The following is a 20,575-nucleotide window of genomic DNA, read 5'->3' as shown; positions in this document are numbered from 1 at the left end:
ACTTAACAATGGTGAGTACACTCGTATAAGATTGGTTAATAGTTACTTACAGAAAAGCTCACCTGATATAACATTCGTCTCATCAAACATAGCGGTAAAACTCGGCTGGAAGGTAATGAATGAATGCTTAGGAAGTGACCATTTGTGCATTAAGATGCAGTTTAATTATAGTGATGAGATAAAAATTTTTGAAAAGCGTAATATTAAATGTGCAAATTGGCAGAAGTATAAAGATTATATTAAAAATCAATTCCAGAATTTAGAAAATGAGGAAAATCCACATGTACTTTATGATAGTTTAATAAACTTAATAATAAGGCGGCAAATGTGAGTATTCCGATGATTAAAGTACCACAGAATCCAACTGGTAAATTTATTCCAAGATCTTATTGGAGTCCTTCACTATCTCATAAAGTGGCTCAACGTAGATTAGCACTCCGTGAATTTAGGAGAAATCCTATTCCAAATAATTTGAATGTATTGGAGAAAAAGCATTCAGAAGCAAGGTCAGCAATCTATAAAGCAAGGGCACAAGACTGGCTTGAATTTTATGATAGTATCGATGAAGCAACTACTTCATCGAGTATGTGGTGCCGAATGAGGTGGATGAAATGATTGAAAACAGCTAGACTCTCTGTATCTGAAGAACGAACGTTTGAGTTGTTGTGTGAACTAGCCCCTGATTACGTAATTCCATCAATACCGGTTTTCGAATTTCCAAACAAGAAGTTGGATAAATCGTTTAGTTTAGCTGAGATGAACAATTGTTTGAAGAAAAAAGATACAGACCCGGGCTGTAATGGGATTACATATTCAATGATATGGAGTTTGCCAAAGTGTGCGAAAGTATTTCTTTTAAAAATTTATAATTTGATTTATTGTTCTGGGAAGATACCAGAACAGTGGCGTGATATCAAGGTGGTAGCTATTCCGAAATCCAATCAGTCAGGTTTGCCATCAAAGTTACGTCTGATTTCATTATTGTCTTGCCATAGTAAAATTTTTCACGTTATGATAGCAAAACGCTTAGAATGGTTTGTCGAGAAAATAAACATTTTATCGGCATGTAGTTCAGGATTTAGACGAGGACAATCGACCATGGATTGCCTAACACGATTAGTTACAAATATACAAATTAGCTTTTCTAAAAACGTACCTACCTTGGCATGTTATTTAGATATTGAAAATGCATGTAATAACATATTAATTGATAAATTAGTTACCATTCTGGATCAATTGAAGGTGGGTAACAGTATTTGCTTATATGTATGGAATTTTTTAACAGAAAGACATTTACAAATTAAACATGAATTTGATTATAACCCCATTTTAGTAAGATATGCACGTAAAGGATTGGCACAGGGTGATCCTTTATCACCACTGCTATTTAATATTGCAACGTATGAATTGTGTCAGAGTGTAACTAATATTTCAATTTGTCAGTACGCTGACGATTTCGTTTTATATTCTGTTCATAGAAATATATTTGAAAGTGTATATAAAATTCAGCAAGCTTTGGATACTTTCATTATACTTCTTGATAGACTTGGTGTTAAGCTTTCAGAAACAAAATCCAAATATTGTGTGTATAGTAGAGGAAATCGTAATACAGATATAAATTTAAGAATCAATTACAATCAGATTAGTTATGTAGCTTCATATAAATACCTGGGTATATGGCTAGATAAATCTCTGCGTTGGAATAAACACATAAAAGAGACTGTTGAAAAAGTACAAGGATTACAAAATCTGTTTAGAAACCTGGCTGGTTCGTCTTGGGGTCTACATCCGACACACCTACGACGGATATATATAGCTATGATCAGAAGTAGGTTAGATTATGGAAGTTTTCTATTTGATAGTAGTGCTAAAACTAATGTTTATAAGTTAGATAAAATACAAAATCAATCAATGCGAATTATTGGTGGTTTTATCAAGAGTAGGTATCCCCATACATGTTATGGAAAGCGAGCTTAGCCTACCACCATTACATTTGAGAAGGAAATATTTGGCATATAAATATAACCTAAAGTCAGCATCATCGTCAAATAATGTCACAACCCTGTTACTGTATGAATTGAGAGAGTTGTGTAATAGCGGATATTAGACTAATAAAAAGATACCATTATTGATTACAACAAGAATTGAGATAAGTACGGATGATATTGCTTCGTCAGGTCCATTAGAAATGCGTAACTTAAATTCTTGGGTCAGCGGTATTGACCTGGCTGATATTATATGTGTTAATTTGAGTAGTTTAAAAGAATCCAAAAAGTTGTATGATCCCACATATCTAAAATTCAATGTAATCAAAGAAATTTCAGACAAATATCATGGATGGTACGGTACACCTTGTTTACCGATGGATCCAAAAGTGTTAAAGATGGTAATGGTGCAGCTTTTTATGATCCTCTTGTAGCTGACTATTTCAATAATTGTTTTAAGGTGAACACTAATGTATCAATCATGTCCTTGGAACTAATTGCAATCTCTGAAGCACTTAAGTATGTACAAAATCTGCCATATAAAAAGGTCTTAATCTGCACTGATAGTAAGAGTGCATTACAGCATATAGCTCGCAATAGCTATATGCTGTAATGCAATAGCTTATGTTATACTCTCAAAGAGTTTGGATTTTAATAGAAATAAAAAAGAACTTAAATTGCAATATGTTCCATCGCATATTGGTTTAAGGGGCAATGAGGAGGCGGACAGACTGGCTAAGCAAGCAACACTGAAGGGTAAAAAGATGTATATTAAACCGGATTTTACTGAATTCTTACCAAAATATAAAAGGAAATGTCAGTTTATGGAGAGAGTACTTTGATCGTAGATCTTTAGAAAAACGTATACGTTTGGTATAGAATTTTGCAGTCTCAGCCTCCTCATATACCGTGGTTTTTTAATGTAAAGATTAAAAGGAGGTTGATTGTTATTGCTCACAGACTGAGATCTGGACACATGCCTCTGAATAAGTTTAAATTTTTGATGAAAATTGCGGAGTCACGTCTATGTGAGTTATGTGGAACAATTGAGGATGTTGAGCACTTGTTAAAGGAGTGTGTCCGATTTCAGTCTAGTAGAGACAAAATTGTGGGACTTATGGGTTTGAACAGATTTGATACGGGCATGTTTGTAAATATACTTGCCCGCTCTGCATTTAAGGATGCCATAAGTCTGTTTGAATCAATAAGTCTTATTGTTTGAAAAATACTGAACTTAACTGAACTGAATAAAGACTTTGCTGTTCGTAAAATGCTTTTGGGAGAGAAGCACCGTGAGGCGATGGTTTGCTGAATTTGAGAGAGGTCGGGTTTCTTTACATGACGAATTTCGTGAACGGGGCGGCCTTCAACTGCCGTCAACGAAAATAATGTGGCTACTGTTAAGCGGCTAATTGAAGAAAACTCGCGATTACCTATGAGACAATTCGAGGACTATTGGGTATTGGTATGAGCCAAATTCATAAAATTTTACACGAAGAATTGAAAGTTCGGAAACTTTGTTGTCGTTTGATCCCTCATTTACTTCAGAAGCGGGCTCACGTGGAATGGTGCTCACAGATGCTAATGAAGTACGACCACGGACATTCTTATCCTTTTTATGACATTATCACAGGAGACGAAACGTGGATTTACTGTTTTAAACCCCTTGATTAAAAAATAATCGCATTTTTTTCTCAGTTGCGGGTCTGCACAATTCCACTTGAAGATCAAAAGAGTGTTAATACTTAATACCGAGTGATATTCTACTATTTGTTTACCCAGGATGTTAAAAAAAGTTCGCGAAAGTCGACCAAAAAGCCGCGTTTTCCTACATCATGACAACGCTTCTTCACACACGACCAACAAAACTAAATCATTTTTAGCTTCCGAAAAAGTACAACTCGTCACCCACCCTGCACATAGCCCTGACCTAGCACCCTGTCATTTCTGTATTTTCCCCAAAATTAAAGTTTCACTTTTAACAATTCCGAAGAGTGATAGAGTTCAATCAGCACGTAGAAAACATGCCTTAAGATCTATGGTCCACCTGTTTTAAAAAATGGTTCGATGGCATGAAAAAATGTTTAAAATGTAAAGGAGAGTATTTTGAAAAGCAATAAACATAATATTTTGGTTATAGCAAGTTAATTTTACAGTTACGCAAAACTTTTAGTGTGACCTACGTATCAGAATCTGTACAATGTATCTCCATATTATAGTTACAATTAAGTTAACAAACGTGGTACACAATTTTGGTGTCAGCTTCTTCGTGATAACAAGAAAGGTTATAATCAATAACTCTTTTTATTTTATTTTCACTTGATACTTCATAGCATTGGTCATAATTAAGTTTAATAGTTTTTCCTTGCATTAATATCACAAATACATCTCTTGTTCAATCTTCTATAATAAATTCTACAAATTTTTCTTTAAGTTGGTATTTCTCAATAATTTGCAGAAATTAAGTCTCTACGTATGACGTCATGTTGTTCTCTGTACCTCTCAAATTATGTTCAAAGTCTTTAATACTAGGTTTTTTCTACTTGTGAAATATAATATGTACTTCTGTTCTATTATATGTAAGTATTTTTAGTATTTAACTTCAGATTTTATCAAAACTTTTCATTTCATAAGACAAATATTTAGGTTTTACTCTAAATTTCTTGTCACAAGAGGAATTATTTCATTACTCCACATTTCAAGCAATACAGCATCACAATATTTGTGTTTATATTCCTTTTGAGCAGATGAAAAGTCTTACAAGAAAGCCACATATCTCTATTTTATTTTCTTCTCTATTTTCTCTAAAATTATAGTTTTCAGATAATAAATTACACAAAAAACACTCCATTATTATTTTGCAGCACAGATTACTATTACTTATACTAACGAGTAAAATACGAGTTTGACTAAAAACAACTTTACGTGGTTATGATCGACACCAGCATGGGCAAGCATGGCATACCTAGTCCACAGTAAACAATGCAGGACGCATGCGCGTTTGTGAGCAGGGATAATAGTGTGCCTCAGCTCCAATAGCAAAATGAACAAAATAATAAAATTTTTAATTTCATGAATTTCAACTATGTAACTGGAGGACTGGAATAACATGCAATGCGTAGGACAATGTGGGTGGTAAACTATGCAAATGTTAGCTAACCAATAAAAAAAAATCAGCTGGAAAGTAATTATTTTTAATGACCTTATTTATGATACATGTTGGAGAGGGGGGAATCTCTGATAAAACCCTATATTTTGTAGGACAAATATTTTTTCACGTTATTTAGATAATTATTTCGATAATTAACAAAGACAATTTGGGTTAGTAATAAATTCGTCAAATCAACATATTTTATCCTTGTTAAGCTACCACTTACCAACATTACTGTAAGGAAAAAAGTTGGGCGTCTAGTCAAAAGGAAACTACTCACGAAATATCAGCTTGTTAGTAATAAATGATGAAAAGTGTACCAGTGATCCTGTACTATAATATTATACTCAGTCAAACTTTCATCCTTCTCAAATACGATCACTTTCGTCTTTCTTGCATTCACTTTCTCTAATCTCTAATCTCTCGCTTTAAAGCTCTCATTCAAGCAGTCCTTTATTTGTTGCTACTCATTCGCCGATGATGCAAAAATTACTTGATCATCGGGGTACAAGAGGTACTTAATAAACAACCCTTCCATATTGATCCCACATTCCATTTCTCTGAAATCATTCATGCAGCTATATATAAATAAGTCAACAACCAAGAAAGAAACAACTAAGGCGAGGCTACACAACCTTGTCGTTGTGTACACCTTTGGAAATATCAAACCAGCCCGTATAGGCGCCATTATTCCGAACACAGGGTCGAGAATGCCTGTGCAGAAATTTCAGAGCCTTCATCAGAAAATTGTCCACCCCATGCAAAGATAACACCTGCCATAATTCCTTTCAGTTCACCCTATCATAAACCTTTTCCAAGACTATGAACGCACAATATACCTTCTGGTTTTTGCCAGACATTTTTCAATGATGCAGCGGAAGAACAAGACTTGATCCGTACATCCCATTCCTTTCCGAAATCCCGCTTGCACATCCCAGACCCTGTCATTATTCACATTTCTTACTCTTTCAATCAATATTCTGATATACACTTTTCCAACAATACTAAGAAGACTGATCCCGCGATAATTTTGACATTCCTGCTACGAACCTCTGCCTTTATAAATTGGAACAATCACTGCCTTCGTCCAATCGTGTGGTACTTGGCCCTGTTTCCAACATAGATTAAAAAGGCGATGCAGTAGGCTTACTATTAGTCCATCGCCAGCCTTCAACATTTCAGTCGTCCCTCGATCACAGCCAGCAGACTTTCCTGACCTCATACCTCTTAACGCTTTAATAATTTCATCCATTCCAATTTCATCACTCGAGTCCACAAATATCTACCTATCCATCTCTTCTTGCTCTATTTCACTTGCGAGATCTCAAGTCAATTAGTCAACTATAAAGTAGACCCTGTGGATGAAGCCACAACCTGAGAGTTGAACAAAGCATACAAGATTTTATGACGATACGTCACTCGAACGGTTAGCTCAGATGGGAGAGCACTCGCACGGAACGCGAGAGGTCGTGGGTTCGAGTCCCACATTGATCATAAAATTTTGTTTTAAAATTTTATTTGTGTATTAATCCCAGAAGTGAGGGTTATCACTTTAAAAACAAAACAAAATGTTTAGATTAGCAAGAGCGACATCTCAAATAAATTTCTTAATATTATGCAAATATTGGGGTTGAGAAGGTCATCAACTGTACAGTAGACCCTGTGTATGAAGCCACAACCTGAGAGTTGAACAAAGCATACAAGACTTTATGACGATACGTCACTCAAACGGTTAGCTCAGATGGGAGAGCACTCGCACGGAACGCGAGAGGTCGTGGGTTCGAGTCCCACATTGATCATAAAATTTTGTTTTAAAATTTTATTTGTGTATTAATACCAGTGAGGGTTATCACTAAAAACATAACAAGTTGATTTGATTGCTGATTAGAATATTGACACGTTTGAGGATTGTTGTAATATTTGAATGACAACAGCTAATAATGTGACCGCAACTATTGACATGACTGTGAGACAATCCCATTTTGTTACGCATCATGTATGTGAAGCATCACTTCACTGATAATATCGCTGTAGGGGTCCAGGTGAATTTTGTGTTTAAATTGTTTATGGTTTAATGATATTTTTTCATTAATAGTTACTTCAATACAACCATTATATTTTTTAACCGACTTCAAAAAGGAGGAGGTTATCAAATAGATCGGTATTTTTACTATGTATGTACACCGATTACTCTGAGATTTATGATCCGATTTATGTAATTTTTCTTTAGTTCGATGCAGACTAGATGACATAAAAATTATAGATATTTGGGCCCAGTAGTTTTCATTTTATGAAAATTTTTGTTTACCTCGATGACATAATTGTTTTTTTGTGAACGGGTTTTTCAGGAGTTTTCATTCAGGTTGATTATATATAATAATTATTAACTGACACTAAAAAGTAAAAAATAAAAAAAAAACTTCGTTTCGGCTTCAAAAACTGAAAAGTATCAAATAGCTAAATATTTGATTTAATACACCTTTACCTTTAATATTAATGAAATACCTTTATTAATATGTGCTACATATTGATAGCTTTGAAGTCGGTGTCAAGGCAATTGTAATAGTAAGTACCTACACTCGCCACGCGTGACATTGAGCGGGATAGCTTCGTCTAGAACAAAACAACCCAAGCGGACAGACACGCGTGGCCAGACAACCTTAATAATTATAGTAGGTAAGCTGTTTATAATATTAAGTTTTATTTTAAGACTTAAAACCTATGAATAGGTAGCACATATAAATAATAGCATTATATTAAAGGTAAAGGTGTATTAAATTAAATTTTTAGTTATTTGATACATTTAAGTTTTCTTAAACGAAGTTTTTCTTTATACTATTGTTTTATCTGCAAACGTAAAATAACACGAGGAATATAAAATATTTAGGATAAATTATACTTCTTGCGTGCATACGTATTAGTAAGTAAACTTGTACTTTTTAAAATACACTGTCATAAATCTGTATAAGTATTTCTCCAACTACTTCATTTAATTTGCCAAGAAATAATTATATTCAACTGACATTGACGTATGGATACAGCCTACAACTGACACGATGTCAGTCTTCGAATGACTGCTGGCAAGTTGCGTTGACGACGTACCTACCAAAAAGGCAGCGATACCGAATTTTCATTTCTGAAATTCAGCGTTATTATTCGGCTTTAAAAGTACAGTTTAAAGTTTCACATGATACAAATCATAAAATATTTGGAAAAAAGAAAGAAGGCTTCTACAGGAATTCTTACCTAAAAATTAAACCTCCAGCAAAATGGGTAAAGCTAAGAAAGGCAAAAAGAACCAGACGGCTGGTGATAGGTACTCTATTTTGATCAATAATGCTGTTTAATCATAATGAAATAACTCCTCAATTAAAATATTGATTAATTTCAGTGAGAGCGACGTAGAAAAAACTACAATCGAGAATTCAAAACACTCTCAAAACAAGGGAAAGAAGTGAGTTTTTGAGGTTATTCATTTCTATGTTACTGGTAGAAATAGTGAGATAAAATATTAGCAGATTATAATGCTAAGTGGTGATTTTAATTTTACCTTTTAGGATTGTAGCATCTGATGAGAGTGAAGATGAAAAACCAAAAGTAAATACTAAACAGAGGAAATCAATAGAAACAGATGTGAAGGAAGTTACTAAGAACATAAAAAATGTATCTATTTCCAACAAGTCTCAAAAAAAGAAGGTGGATGTCAGTAGTGATGGTAAAATATTATTATTACACTTACTTTATTTATAAGTGTCTAAAGCTATTTATTAATTGCCATACTATATTGACATATGGTACAAAACTTAGTTAATTTATAAGTCTAGATAGAGTCTCTTGCTGTTACACAACCGATAAACACAGGCCAGTAATATTAGTTTAGTGTGTATGACAAGCTATGTCTTACATTCACGATTTGTATGACACTGTGTGTATGTGTATTTCCCAAATTATAGGTTAGTGCTTATCTCAATTTTTTTCGATGATTTCACAGCTGTAAAATTTGACACAGTTTACACAGAAAGACTATGTCTATTTAGACATATAAATGATCTAAGGTACAAATCATGTTAGTTTCAATAATACAACAATAATCTGTTCCTTTAGCTTGTTTCAATAGCTTTCTCATACATTCATTCAAATCATCTTAATGATAAGCAATCAATTAATACATGTAAATGAATACCCATTGACAGAAAGCTGCGCACACTCCAAAATCATGCCGATTAAAGACATATGATCAGAGTTTCCCGTAACAGAAATGTTAATAATATATATTATAATAATAAAAAAAATTTTGGAATCTTAATGTAGGCCAAATTTTTTCAATTGTATTTTATTTTGATTTATTTTTATAATTTTACAAAATAGCATCAACTCTGGCAACAAATAAATAGATATTATTACTACTATGATATATAGATAGTCAAAATACAATTATATTTTAACCTCTAGTTTGTTGCTGTTGCCATGTGGCATGAGACCACCGTTTAGTACTCTGTTATTTGTTAAGCACACAAGACATTAATCAACTGAACAAATATCATAAGCCAGAAATCAAAATGATTCTGTCATTCTACACCCACATTGTTTTACAAGAAACTTATTGCCACCCATAGCCACTTTGTAGAATTAATAACCGGCTACAGTTTTCCCAAATTGATACAACTGCTGAACTTCAAGCGTTGTGTTCTACCTTAAAGGCAGACAACTCATTACTTTACATCTGGGTGTTGCATGTCCAGAGTCGGCAGGCTAAGCATTTGTTCCTTAGGTTGTTTGGCCACTCAAACCGTGCATCACTGTCCCAAATCGAAATAAAAACTATTCTATCTCTCAAGTTGCACCAAACTGCACTGCATGAAGTAATCCCCATTAAAATCTGTTCATTTGTTTAGGAGTCCATTGCGGACAAACAACATGTCATGAAATTTATATATATTAAGATGATACAATACAATGTATGAGTTTTAATGTCCAAGCACCCTGTGTTAATAAACACACAAGTGAGTTTAAAATTATATAAACATATTAAGTTAAAGGAAGACACAATTATATTATAAATTTCCAGGGGTTCAAAACTATGATAACTATGTTTTAAACTCTATTAGTACTAAATTGTTGTGCTATAGCACTATTAATTACTATAGTAATGTAACCTTTTTTTATATAATTTATAGACCCTGCTTATTACAATGCAGTGCCACTCAGGATTCTTGAAAAACCCAAAAATTCTGAGTGGCGCTACAATTGCTCTTGTCACCTTGAGACATAAGATGTAGCCCAGTACTTTCACTAGTTATGGCACACTTCAGACTGACAGAAACACAATAATGCTTACAAATTTTCCACTATCTAAAATAAAAATAAAACCATAAAAGGTGTGACTACAGTTGCTGCATCAACCTACACAAACTATAAATAAATAAAGGTATTATCAGGCCTGTCTCACTCCCGTGTAGGTATCGAAATTGTAAGTACGTGTGGCTACCTCCACTAGCGAGCAGGTACGCACGCGCGAGTTTTGTTGTCACCTACCTTACAGATCAATCAGAAACATAAATAAAGCAAAGTATATTAAAGGTTATTGTAACCCAAATTTAAATTTTTAAGCTTCCCAAAGACTTTCAATCTAATTTAAAGTGATTTTTATTATTATGAAAGTACCATTCATGATAGATGACTATTTTGTGGTCTTCTAGATTCCCTTCAACAACTGAAAACAACAAATACACGAAATTGCAAGCACCCCTTAATGCAATTTTAAATAGCATCTTCTAAAAAAGTGATTAAGACAGTAAGAGTTTGTAACTGCAGAACAAAAATCAATATTTGCATGAAAATTTACTAATTAATTACTTTTCCAACCATCAAAGAGTTTTTACTCTTCATACATTTGTTCTATTTCAATAAAAATTTAATATTATTTTACGGAAGAGTAGGTCAAGCATAGGCAACCTGATTGTGAGTGATCACCACAGCCCATACTCTCTTGTACCTCTAGAGGTTTCACAAAAGTGTTGCCGACGTTACAAATCGTTGAATAAATGTACCAATGATTTCGAAAAACGAAAACACATTGGTATGTGCCGTGTACGGTCCGGGGGCTCTGTGGTATTAATTAAACTAAAATTCACATTCAAATATCTTTATTCAAAATAGGATGTGACATCACTTATTGAAAGTCAAAAACTACCACCTATTCCAAAATGTCTCAGACCTGATAAGAACGGGTGCAACAGACTCAGCAGGCTTTTTTTTTTAATAAAAAAATATGTATTACAATGTTGTGAGCCTTCTTAAGTGTAAATTCCGCTAAGATCCACACGAGGCCAGAATTTTACGGGTCAACATCTCCTGAGGATGCCTCGTGTAGAGGCGAAACACTTAAGAATTTACAATCAAGAAGGCTCACAACATTTGAACAGTTATGGATTTCCTCAAAATAACGCCTAATTCAATAATTATGTAAAAAAATATGGTTACAATGTAATATTGTATAATTAAACATATTATTTAATAGCCTGAGGGTGGTCGCTCCATTCTCAGTCTGTGGTATCATTAAGAAAGTAATTTATGTTATAGTAACCTTTACCACACAAACGTTTTTTACTAATTCTTTTGATTAACGTAATACTTAATTTTAATTTTTTGGGATCTTCTTGTGAAAGCATATACATCGTTCCACAAAAGACTTACTAACTCGACTTATCCGAGTAGTAGGCAGTATAAGTTTTCATGCTAGTTAACAATAGGTTATTAGCGCTAAACCAGTACACTATGTCAGATAGAATATCGTTAACTTCGTCATACATAACTTGGTTTCTTGTGACTTTGAATATCAGTGAAGTGTCGTCCGCAAACAATACTACCTTATGTTTTTTTTTTTTATAAGATTAGGTAGATCATTAATATTGATTAGGAAGAGCAACGGTCCAAGTATAGACCCCTGTGGTACCCCCATACTGAGAAGAGTCCCAGGAGATCTCCTGCCATTCACGTCGACATTCTAAATTCTATTGTTTATATATGAAATCAATACAATAGTTATTCGGATCAGAAGTGTATCCCAACTTAAATATTAGTGTAATTTTACAATGTTTCAGAAGGTTAGGAAATTATTGCAAACTGACATTTTTAAAGTCAACCTATGTCAATTATGTATACAATTGTATGGTATGGTATCTTTAATTTCTTTTTCACTCTATAGTTACACCCTATTATGAATCATTTTTTGGCTTAACTTATAGTTCACATTTGGTCAATTTATTACTGCTCTACAAACAAAACAAAATTTTTTTAATTTCTCAATTTTATTAACTTGTATGTTGTATTTATAACATTGAGTGAATTCCTATAAGATGCCAGTTATTGACATTGCATAAAATATTTGTAAAATGCGATTTTTACCGAACTAAATATATAAAAGATACAATTCTTCATTTTATCCATTGTCAACTAACACACCTTTTGAATTGAACTATGTGTCTCCAATTGTAAGCTAAATATTCTATTTATTATTTCAGAAGACTCTGAAGATGAGGTTGTTACAAAACCTAAGAAAGGTAAGAAAAAAGAAGAGAAAAGTGCGTTTTCTCTTCTTCAAGTTGAAGATTCTGGCGAATCTGCTCCTGAAGCTCATTTTTCATCTGGATCTGATGATGAACTACCAGTTCAAAAACCACAAAAGAAAGCTACTCAAGAAAAGAAACAACCAGCTGGAAAGAAAGGCAAAAAAGCTAAAAGAAAAAAGGATGAAAGTGACGAAGATTTAGAAAAAGTGCTAGCAGAACTTGAAATGGAATATTCAGGGGTTAAAAAAGAGATTGTACAACCTCCAGCTCCAGAGGTTGAAAAGCCACCAGAAGAAGAAATTGAACAAAAGCAAAAAACTAAGAAGAAAGGCAAGAAAGAAGTTTCGGCTGAAGAAGCTAATGAGGAAGAAGAAAAAGAAAGTGACAACGAGAATGATATAACAATCAAAACTGCTGCACAAAAGAAAAAAGAAAAGAAGGAAAGGGAGAAATTGAAAAAGCTCGAAGCTAAAAAGAAAGAACAAACCAGTGTGAAAAAAGAGCCCTCAGAAATCAAAACACCAGCTGTGACTGAAAAAGAAGAGACCAAGCCCAAGGAAGTAGAGGTTAGTGACCCAAAAGCACCATCAGAAGAAAAAGAAGGTGAAGGTGATATTCCTGTAGAGGGCAAGAAAAAGAAAAAGGGAGAGAAGGCTGAAAAAGATGATAAGGGTAAAAAAGGACCAACTAAAAAAACGATTGCTGCTATGCAAGAGGCATTAAAAAAAGTAAAAGAAGAAGAGGAGCGTCTTAAGCGTGAAGAAGAAGAAAAAATTAGACAAGAAGAAGAGAGAGAAAGACAAAGACTTGAAGCAATAAGGTTGGAAAAAGAACGCAAGGAGAGAAAGAAGCAAAAGGAAAAGGAGAGAAAAGAAAGACTTAAGGCTGAAGGTAAGCTACTTACTCCAAAGCAAAAGGCTGAGAAAGCTAGGGCACAAGCTATGTTGGAATCATTGAAGGCACAAGGTATTGAAGTTGGATCTGTTGAAAAAAAACCACCTAGACTAGGAACTAGAATAAAGCCTAATAAGTTAAAGACACAAATGTCACAAGAAGCTCCAGCCACTCCAGTTGAGGACAAAAAAGTGGAATTAGAAATTAAAGACAAGAAGGTGAGTAATTCTGCCGATTATAGTACTGCAAACTTTTAATGAAATAATAATACTATCTATGTGTATTAATTGTAACATTGCTTTTAAAAAATGATATAGGAAGAACCCCCTAAAGCAGAGCAAAAGAAAGAGTCTGATGATGAGTCTGTAAAGGATGCTTGGGATGCTGAATCTTCTGAGGAAGAAGAAGAACCTGCTAAACCAGAATCAACTCCTCAACCAGAACATAAACAACCAAAGGGGCAAGATCCCTCAGCAGAAAAAACTAAGGTAATATTTTATTCAATCTATACAAGTGGCAAGTGATTTTGTTTTAGTATAACTGAGAATCTGAGATCATTTAAATGTCCAGATAGACTGTAACAGCTGTGTAAATGTCCAACAAAATTGAGGTTGACAGTTATCCTCTATTTTGAGCAATGCACGCACACTAACACAAAAATACACACAAATCGCGAATGTAAGACGTAGCATGTCACGCACACTAAAGTAATAAACCTGGACTGTTTTAAGCCATTTTCTAGCAGCAAGAGGCTGTTTTTGAAACGATTTTTACCAGCATAAATGCATAAACATCTGATTATACCAAAGTTTATGAATAATACTATAATATAAATATTTTTTTAGTATAGTATAAGGTTTGGAAAACATAAGGCTTTCCTTCAGATATTTAGCAGTCATTTCAAAATGTTACTTACACATTGCTCGTCCTAATGTTGTACTTTTGTAATCGCAAATTGTATTTTTATAGGAGGAAGAGAGCTCAGAAGAGGATTCTAGCTCTGATGAAGAATCTAGCTCAGAAGAAGATTCAGATGATGAACAAATGACAGATGCACAGAAGAAGAGAGAAGTTATACTAAAGAGGTTAGAGGTAAGGAAAAATTATTGACTTTGATAATTCTTTTTTAGTAATATTTATTGAATGTTTATTTACTAGTAAAGAGTACTATTGCAGGTAATATGGATGTAAAGTGTATATTCCATATTGCTTGAAAGGCTCCTATTCTTTCTATTTTGTCTCTTACCAGCTCACTTTTTTCAGACTTACTACAAAAAAATATTCTTCGTCTTGGCTTTGTTTAATTTGACTTATTTATGCAATTTGCTTAACATTTAAAACAATCTGTTATTTCCAGATGACCAGCCCACCACTGTTTGAGTAAAACTCACTTTTCATTGTCATCTTAATTCTACTGTTATGTTAAATCTTCATCATTGCTGTTCTATCTAAAAAAAAACAAAATTCCTTTTTTGGACAAGGTCATTTATTTACAAACAGATATGAAATTCTCCTAGATTTAGATAATCTGTGTTAGGAATGAATTACTCATTGCATGATATTGTTTACTAATTTAATCAAAGTAGTATTTAAAACTTAAAATAATGCTGTGATTGTCACCAGCAAGTACTACTACTAAATATTAATAGCTGTCCACAGTTGTCATTTTATATTCATTTACTTTTTTATTGTTAATCTTTTTTAGAAACGGCGTGAAGAGAATGAAAAGAACAAAATTAACAATCCTCTTCGTGCAGCAGTAGTGTGTGTTCTTGGACACGTAGATACCGGAAAAACGAAGATATTAGACAAGCTTCGACGGACTAATGTACAAGATGGTGAAGCGGGTGGTATTACACAACAGATCGGTGCAACTAATGTTCCAATTGAGAATATCAAAGAGCAGACTAGGCATGTGAAGGGGGTATGTTATCATTATCTCTACCACTCATATCTAACAGTTTAGTGTATACAAATGATTTGAGTTTTCTTTAGTGTTAATATCGCCAATATTTGTCTTTAAACAATTCAATTGTTGAATGAACAAACAAATTTAGTCCCTTCACCAATGTTACGTATCTCTTCCGGGTGTAATACGTCACAACTGCTTACCAATCACAGCGCGTCATTCCATGGGACGAGGGTATAAAAGAGCGGCTTCCGGCTCATTCATTGATTCAGTCTCGTGCTAGATTTTGGCCAGACTACACGTCCTGAGGATGCCTCGTGTTTAGGCGAAACATGTGTCGAATTGTTTAAAGACAAGTCTTTAAACTAACTCAAATGATTTGTATAATTATTTCTTCTCAATCGTTCACTCTTGTCAGAGTGGTCGTGGTTGCCAAGATGACGCAACATTAGTCGCCGTTGGTCTCCACAGTTATGGGTCGCACTGCCTCCCTCGCGATGCCCCTCCACTTTTGACGGTTTGCAGCATTGCGGGAGCACTCCACAACAGGTGTCTGGGTCACTGTTTTGATAAGGTCCGTCCATCGTGTGGGTGAGCGTCCTCTCGCTCTTTTCCCCTCCACCTTCCCCTGCACTATCAACCGCTTAATCGATCCTTCATTTCTGGAGATGTGACCAAAGAACTTCAGAATTCGTAGTTGCACAGTCGACGATAGCCTTTCTTTTATCTTCAGTTCTTTTAAGATGGAATTGTTGGTTCGGAAAGCCGTCCAAGGGATCTTCAGGAGTCGTCTCCAACACCACATCTCTAAGGCATCAATTTTGCGGCGGTCTTGAAGTCTAGGGGACCAGGTTTCAGCCCCGTAGAGGAAGATTGGAAACACAAGACACCTCATAAGTCGAACCTTGGTGGTTTTGGTGATCCTTCTGTCCTTCCAGATCTTATTGAGCTTCTCTACCGCAGATCTGGTTATAGCACATCGCCTTCGGATTTCCAGCTCGCAACCTCCGGTATTGGAGATAGTAGAACCAAGATAGGTGCAGGTTGGCACCACCTCACAGTTGGCAATGTGTTGAAATTCTACCCTGTTGTTATTTACGCGGTCCACTATCATCATCTTGGTTTTAACTCTGTTGATGGCCAGTCCGAATTCAAAGCTGGTTATTTCCAAACGTGTTAGTAGTTCTTCAATATCCTCCTTTGATTGGGCAAGTAGTGTAGTGTCGTCCGTATATCTGAGATTACAAATTTCACGCCCTCCGACAGATATGCCTTTATCCCAGTCCTCGAGAACAATCCGCATTATGTGCTCGGTGTAAATGTTGAATAGTAAAGGTGTATAATTATGGATTTCCGCAAAGTATTAAAAAGTTTGTGAGACATTATTGACTAATCAAGATTGATCAGTGTTGGTTCCGACTAGTTTAGGACCAATAGGAGGTCCTTCATCAGGTTGAATGTATTTCTCTGCGAATATTGATGTTTTTATTATACTTTGTATCCACTTCTGTGTTTCTGCTGTGATTGTGAATGTAGTTGTTAATTGTACGTCAATGATGTCTCTATTAAATACTAGCTGAGAGGTGTTGCTGGATGATAATTAGCTTTTACAATTAGTTATTTATTACAATAGTAGATCCAGAGATTAGGGTGTTAAATCAAAGAAAGAAAAAAAAACTCTTCAGCTTTATAATATTTGTATAAATCAAATCAAAGACTAACTGTGGTTTTTATGAACTTATCTAAAACCATTGGAAAGGTATGAAAATACAAAGTAAGGTTTTATGAAAACATAAATAATTATTTAATTTAAAACACCTCGTTTAGCAAACCTCATACCTTTAATATTAATAAAATACTATTAGGTACTTGTATGTGCTGATTGATAGGTTTTAAATCGGTGGCAAGACCCGAATAAAAAATATTATATATATATATATAACTTAATATTATAAACAGTTTACTTATTGTAATTATCAACGACGTCTGCCCACTTGGGTTGTTTTATTCTAGAAAAAAATATCCCGCTCAAAGTCAGACGTGGCGAATGAAAGTACCTACTTTTAAATTTGTCTTGACACCGCAACCTCAGAGTAATCGGTGTACATACATAAAATGATATACCAATCGAATTGAGAACATTCTCCTTTTGCAGTCGGTTAAAAATTATCAAATTTTGTTGATTTAGTTGAATAGTATGTGTTTTTTTTTGCAGGTGAATGAAATAGCATTTAAGCTTCCCGGTCTCCTAATTATTGACACACCTGGACACGAATCTTTTAGCAACCTCAGGAACAGGGGCTCATCACTATGTGATATTGCAATTCTTGTAAGTAAACAATTGATTGTCTCTTGATTTATTACTCTTTTTACATTCAGTATGAAACCTTTCCATTGTTACACCAACCTGGACCTCACTTGTTAGTAGGTGATTACGTCTAAGTGTTGCCCAACGGTTTTTAGGTTTGAAATGTAAGACCAACACTCACAATAAGCTCCTCATGGTTTATGGCTGTATCAAAATAATTGGAGGGGGGATTTTCTGAGTCATACTACCAGAAGATATAATGAGAAAATGTTGACACACTATCTTTACTTAACATGAAAATTAAATAACGGTTGACACAATTGGAAATTTAAAAAAAATAGCAGCTTCAATGTCATATTTATTCGGTCCATCATTCAAACACCAATTGTTTGATTTATAAAAAAAATCTATCAATAACAATTTTATGGCTAAATAAAATTTGCTAAAATTTGGCAGGGAACTACTCAATATTTAGCTCCCATGGCACAATATATATTAGATATTATTTACTTTGATGATTTTTAGCAATTAAATTACTATTTTCAGGTTGTAGATATTATGCACGGTCTGGAACCGCAGACAATTGAGTCATTGAACCTACTGAAACAAAAGAAGACACCGTTTATAGTAGCATTGAACAAGATAGACCGTCTGTATGACTGGCAGAGTGCTCAAAGAAAAGATGTGAGAGATATATTGAAGATGCAACAATCGAATACTCAGTTGGAATTTGAGAAACGTAGCAAGCATGTGATTTTGGAATTTGCTGAACAGGTGAGTGATATAAATGATGTATTTAAAAATGGATGTTTAGTGTTATTTCTTTCATTTCTGTCAGTGTTTCTTATTGAGGTATTGTAGCATTCACAATTATTTATTATACTTTTTTAAAATGTTCTTTTTTTCGAGTAAAACTGGATATTATAGGCCACAATTCACGATAAACTTTTCATAATTAACTTTAGTATTAATTCTTTTTGTTGCAGGGTTTGAATGCAGCACTATTCTATGAGAACCCAGATCCTCGGACATATGTGTCCCTGGTACCAACTTCTGCCGTGACTGGTGAGGGTATGGGCAATTTGTTGGCAATGATCGTGCAAGCTTGTGAGGGACCCTTGCATAAGCGACTGGTTTTCTCACAACAGTTGCTTGCGACTGTGCTCGAGGTAATATTGTGTGCTTGTTTTAACTTATATTTTTATATTATACCTTACCTAGCTGGTAACTTGTATGCTTCACTTCAACTAAACAATTGCATGCAATTTCATATTAAAATTTAAAATCTTTTTTGTTAATTACGAGAAGTTCAATCATAAGATAAAATAATTGTTTAGTTTTTCCCTGTTCTTGTAATAAAACAATGTCACAGCAAACTGTGTGTCAAAACTTTATCTCATAAAATTATTCATATAGATGTAAAATTTAAAATCGAAATATATTTAAGGTAATTGAAATAAAACCTAGCCTATCTCTAGTTGGATGAAACTGAACACAGTATGCAAAATTTACTAAAAAAGTTCAGTGGTTTTGGAGTTCATTGCGGACAAATAACCTGACTCGAAATCTGTATATAGAAAGACAACATTTTATATTTGCAAATTGGTACTGTCTGGAATTTAATAGTTCATATAAATATGTATTTTAACAGAGTTTCAAATATATGATTAAAAATTAAACAAAACATCATATTTCAGTCCAACACATGTTCTCAAATCCTTAAATATACACTGTTTTATTAAAAAAAAAGTTAAACATGTCTTGAACACGTTTTAAAGAAGTTTTGTTACAAATCTGTGTCTTTCTGTTTTTTAACGTTCGAAAATCTTTAGACATTCCTTATATTTAAACACGAGTCGAAGCTTGTCTAACGGATAGATCATATTAAAATGGAACATTTAGATTATTCGATGACAGACAGATGACAGCTGACAACAATTACGTTCCGTTCATTTTATTGTTCCTTTACTACTTCAGTTTATGTTGTGTTTAACGACGTTTTAGTTAAACACAAGCTAACAAGCTCTTTTGTCATAAAAAAGGATAAACTGTTAGGTCACTGACGTTGTTATAGTTAGTTCACTATCTAACAAAACACGTGTCTAAGCCATGTTTAAATTCTTAAAGCATGTCGCTACTTAATATTCAGTCAGACCATAGGTTCTCAACGTGGGTGATAACTTCCCCTTGTGGGCGTTTGAGACTTTCGGGGGGACAGTAGAAGACCCAGAAAAAATTAGGGGGCATTGAGATGCAGCAGATGGGGCGTGGGTAGATTAAAAAATATAGTCTTAAAAGGCAAAAAAATACACGAAAGTAATCTAGAAAAAACATATTCTCAAAGTGGGCGGTGAGCAAAATAAGGTTGAGAAACTATGAATTAGACCATAATAATCGTATGTAGATTTTTTAACTAGCTCATATATTTTCAGGTAAAAGCGATCCCCGGGCTGGGTACGACGATAGATACTATCCTTATCAACGGAACCCTCCACGAGGGTGACACAGTGGTCCTGGCTGGGACGGACGGACCCATCGTAACGCAAATACGTTCCTTACTCATGCCGCAGCCCATGAAGGAGCTTAGGGTTAAGGTAAATATTGATGCATGTACTCTACTGTAACGCGTGAGTCCTCCCTCACGCGCGGGATCGTTGCTCAATAAAACAACCGTTTTCACTTCTCATAATTTCTATTCATTATATCATCTTCTATTCATTATCTTATTATTATATTTTATATTAGGCCGAAGGCCGG

The 20,575-nt window shown here is 34.2% G+C and overlaps 2 protein-coding genes across 3 annotated transcripts in view; one reads left to right on the top strand and one right to left on the bottom strand.

Annotated features, from left to right (window-relative positions):
- The window catches only part of LOC126974652 (retinal rod rhodopsin-sensitive cGMP 3',5'-cyclic phosphodiesterase subunit delta), a 387,080-nt gene that overhangs the window by 152,907 nt on the left and 213,598 nt on the right, over nt 1–20,575 (bottom strand). The window lies entirely within an intron of this gene.
- Nucleotides 8,212–20,575, top strand: part of LOC126974628 (eukaryotic translation initiation factor 5B) — a 35,403-nt gene continuing 23,039 nt past the window's right edge. The window contains exons 1-11 of the mRNA XM_050822132.1: nt 8,212–8,452; nt 8,528–8,590; nt 8,694–8,851; nt 12,660–13,819; nt 13,919–14,089; nt 14,571–14,693; nt 15,307–15,525; nt 17,726–17,839; nt 18,365–18,592; nt 18,805–18,987; nt 20,251–20,412. Of these exons, the coding sequence (XP_050678089.1) occupies nt 8,406–8,452; nt 8,528–8,590; nt 8,694–8,851; nt 12,660–13,819; nt 13,919–14,089; nt 14,571–14,693; nt 15,307–15,525; nt 17,726–17,839; nt 18,365–18,592; nt 18,805–18,987; nt 20,251–20,412 (2,628 nt within the window). The 5' untranslated portion in view covers nt 8,212–8,405. The remainder of the gene's footprint in view (nt 8,453–8,527; nt 8,591–8,693; nt 8,852–12,659; nt 13,820–13,918; nt 14,090–14,570; nt 14,694–15,306; nt 15,526–17,725; nt 17,840–18,364; nt 18,593–18,804; nt 18,988–20,250; nt 20,413–20,575) is intronic.

This window comes from Leptidea sinapis, chromosome 33 (genome assembly GCF_905404315.1).
Source record: "Leptidea sinapis chromosome 33, ilLepSina1.1, whole genome shotgun sequence".
NCBI lineage: Eukaryota > Metazoa > Arthropoda > Insecta > Lepidoptera > Pieridae > Leptidea > Leptidea sinapis.
Note: the sequence above shows the minus strand (reverse complement) of the source record. Positions and strands in the feature narration are given on the sequence as shown.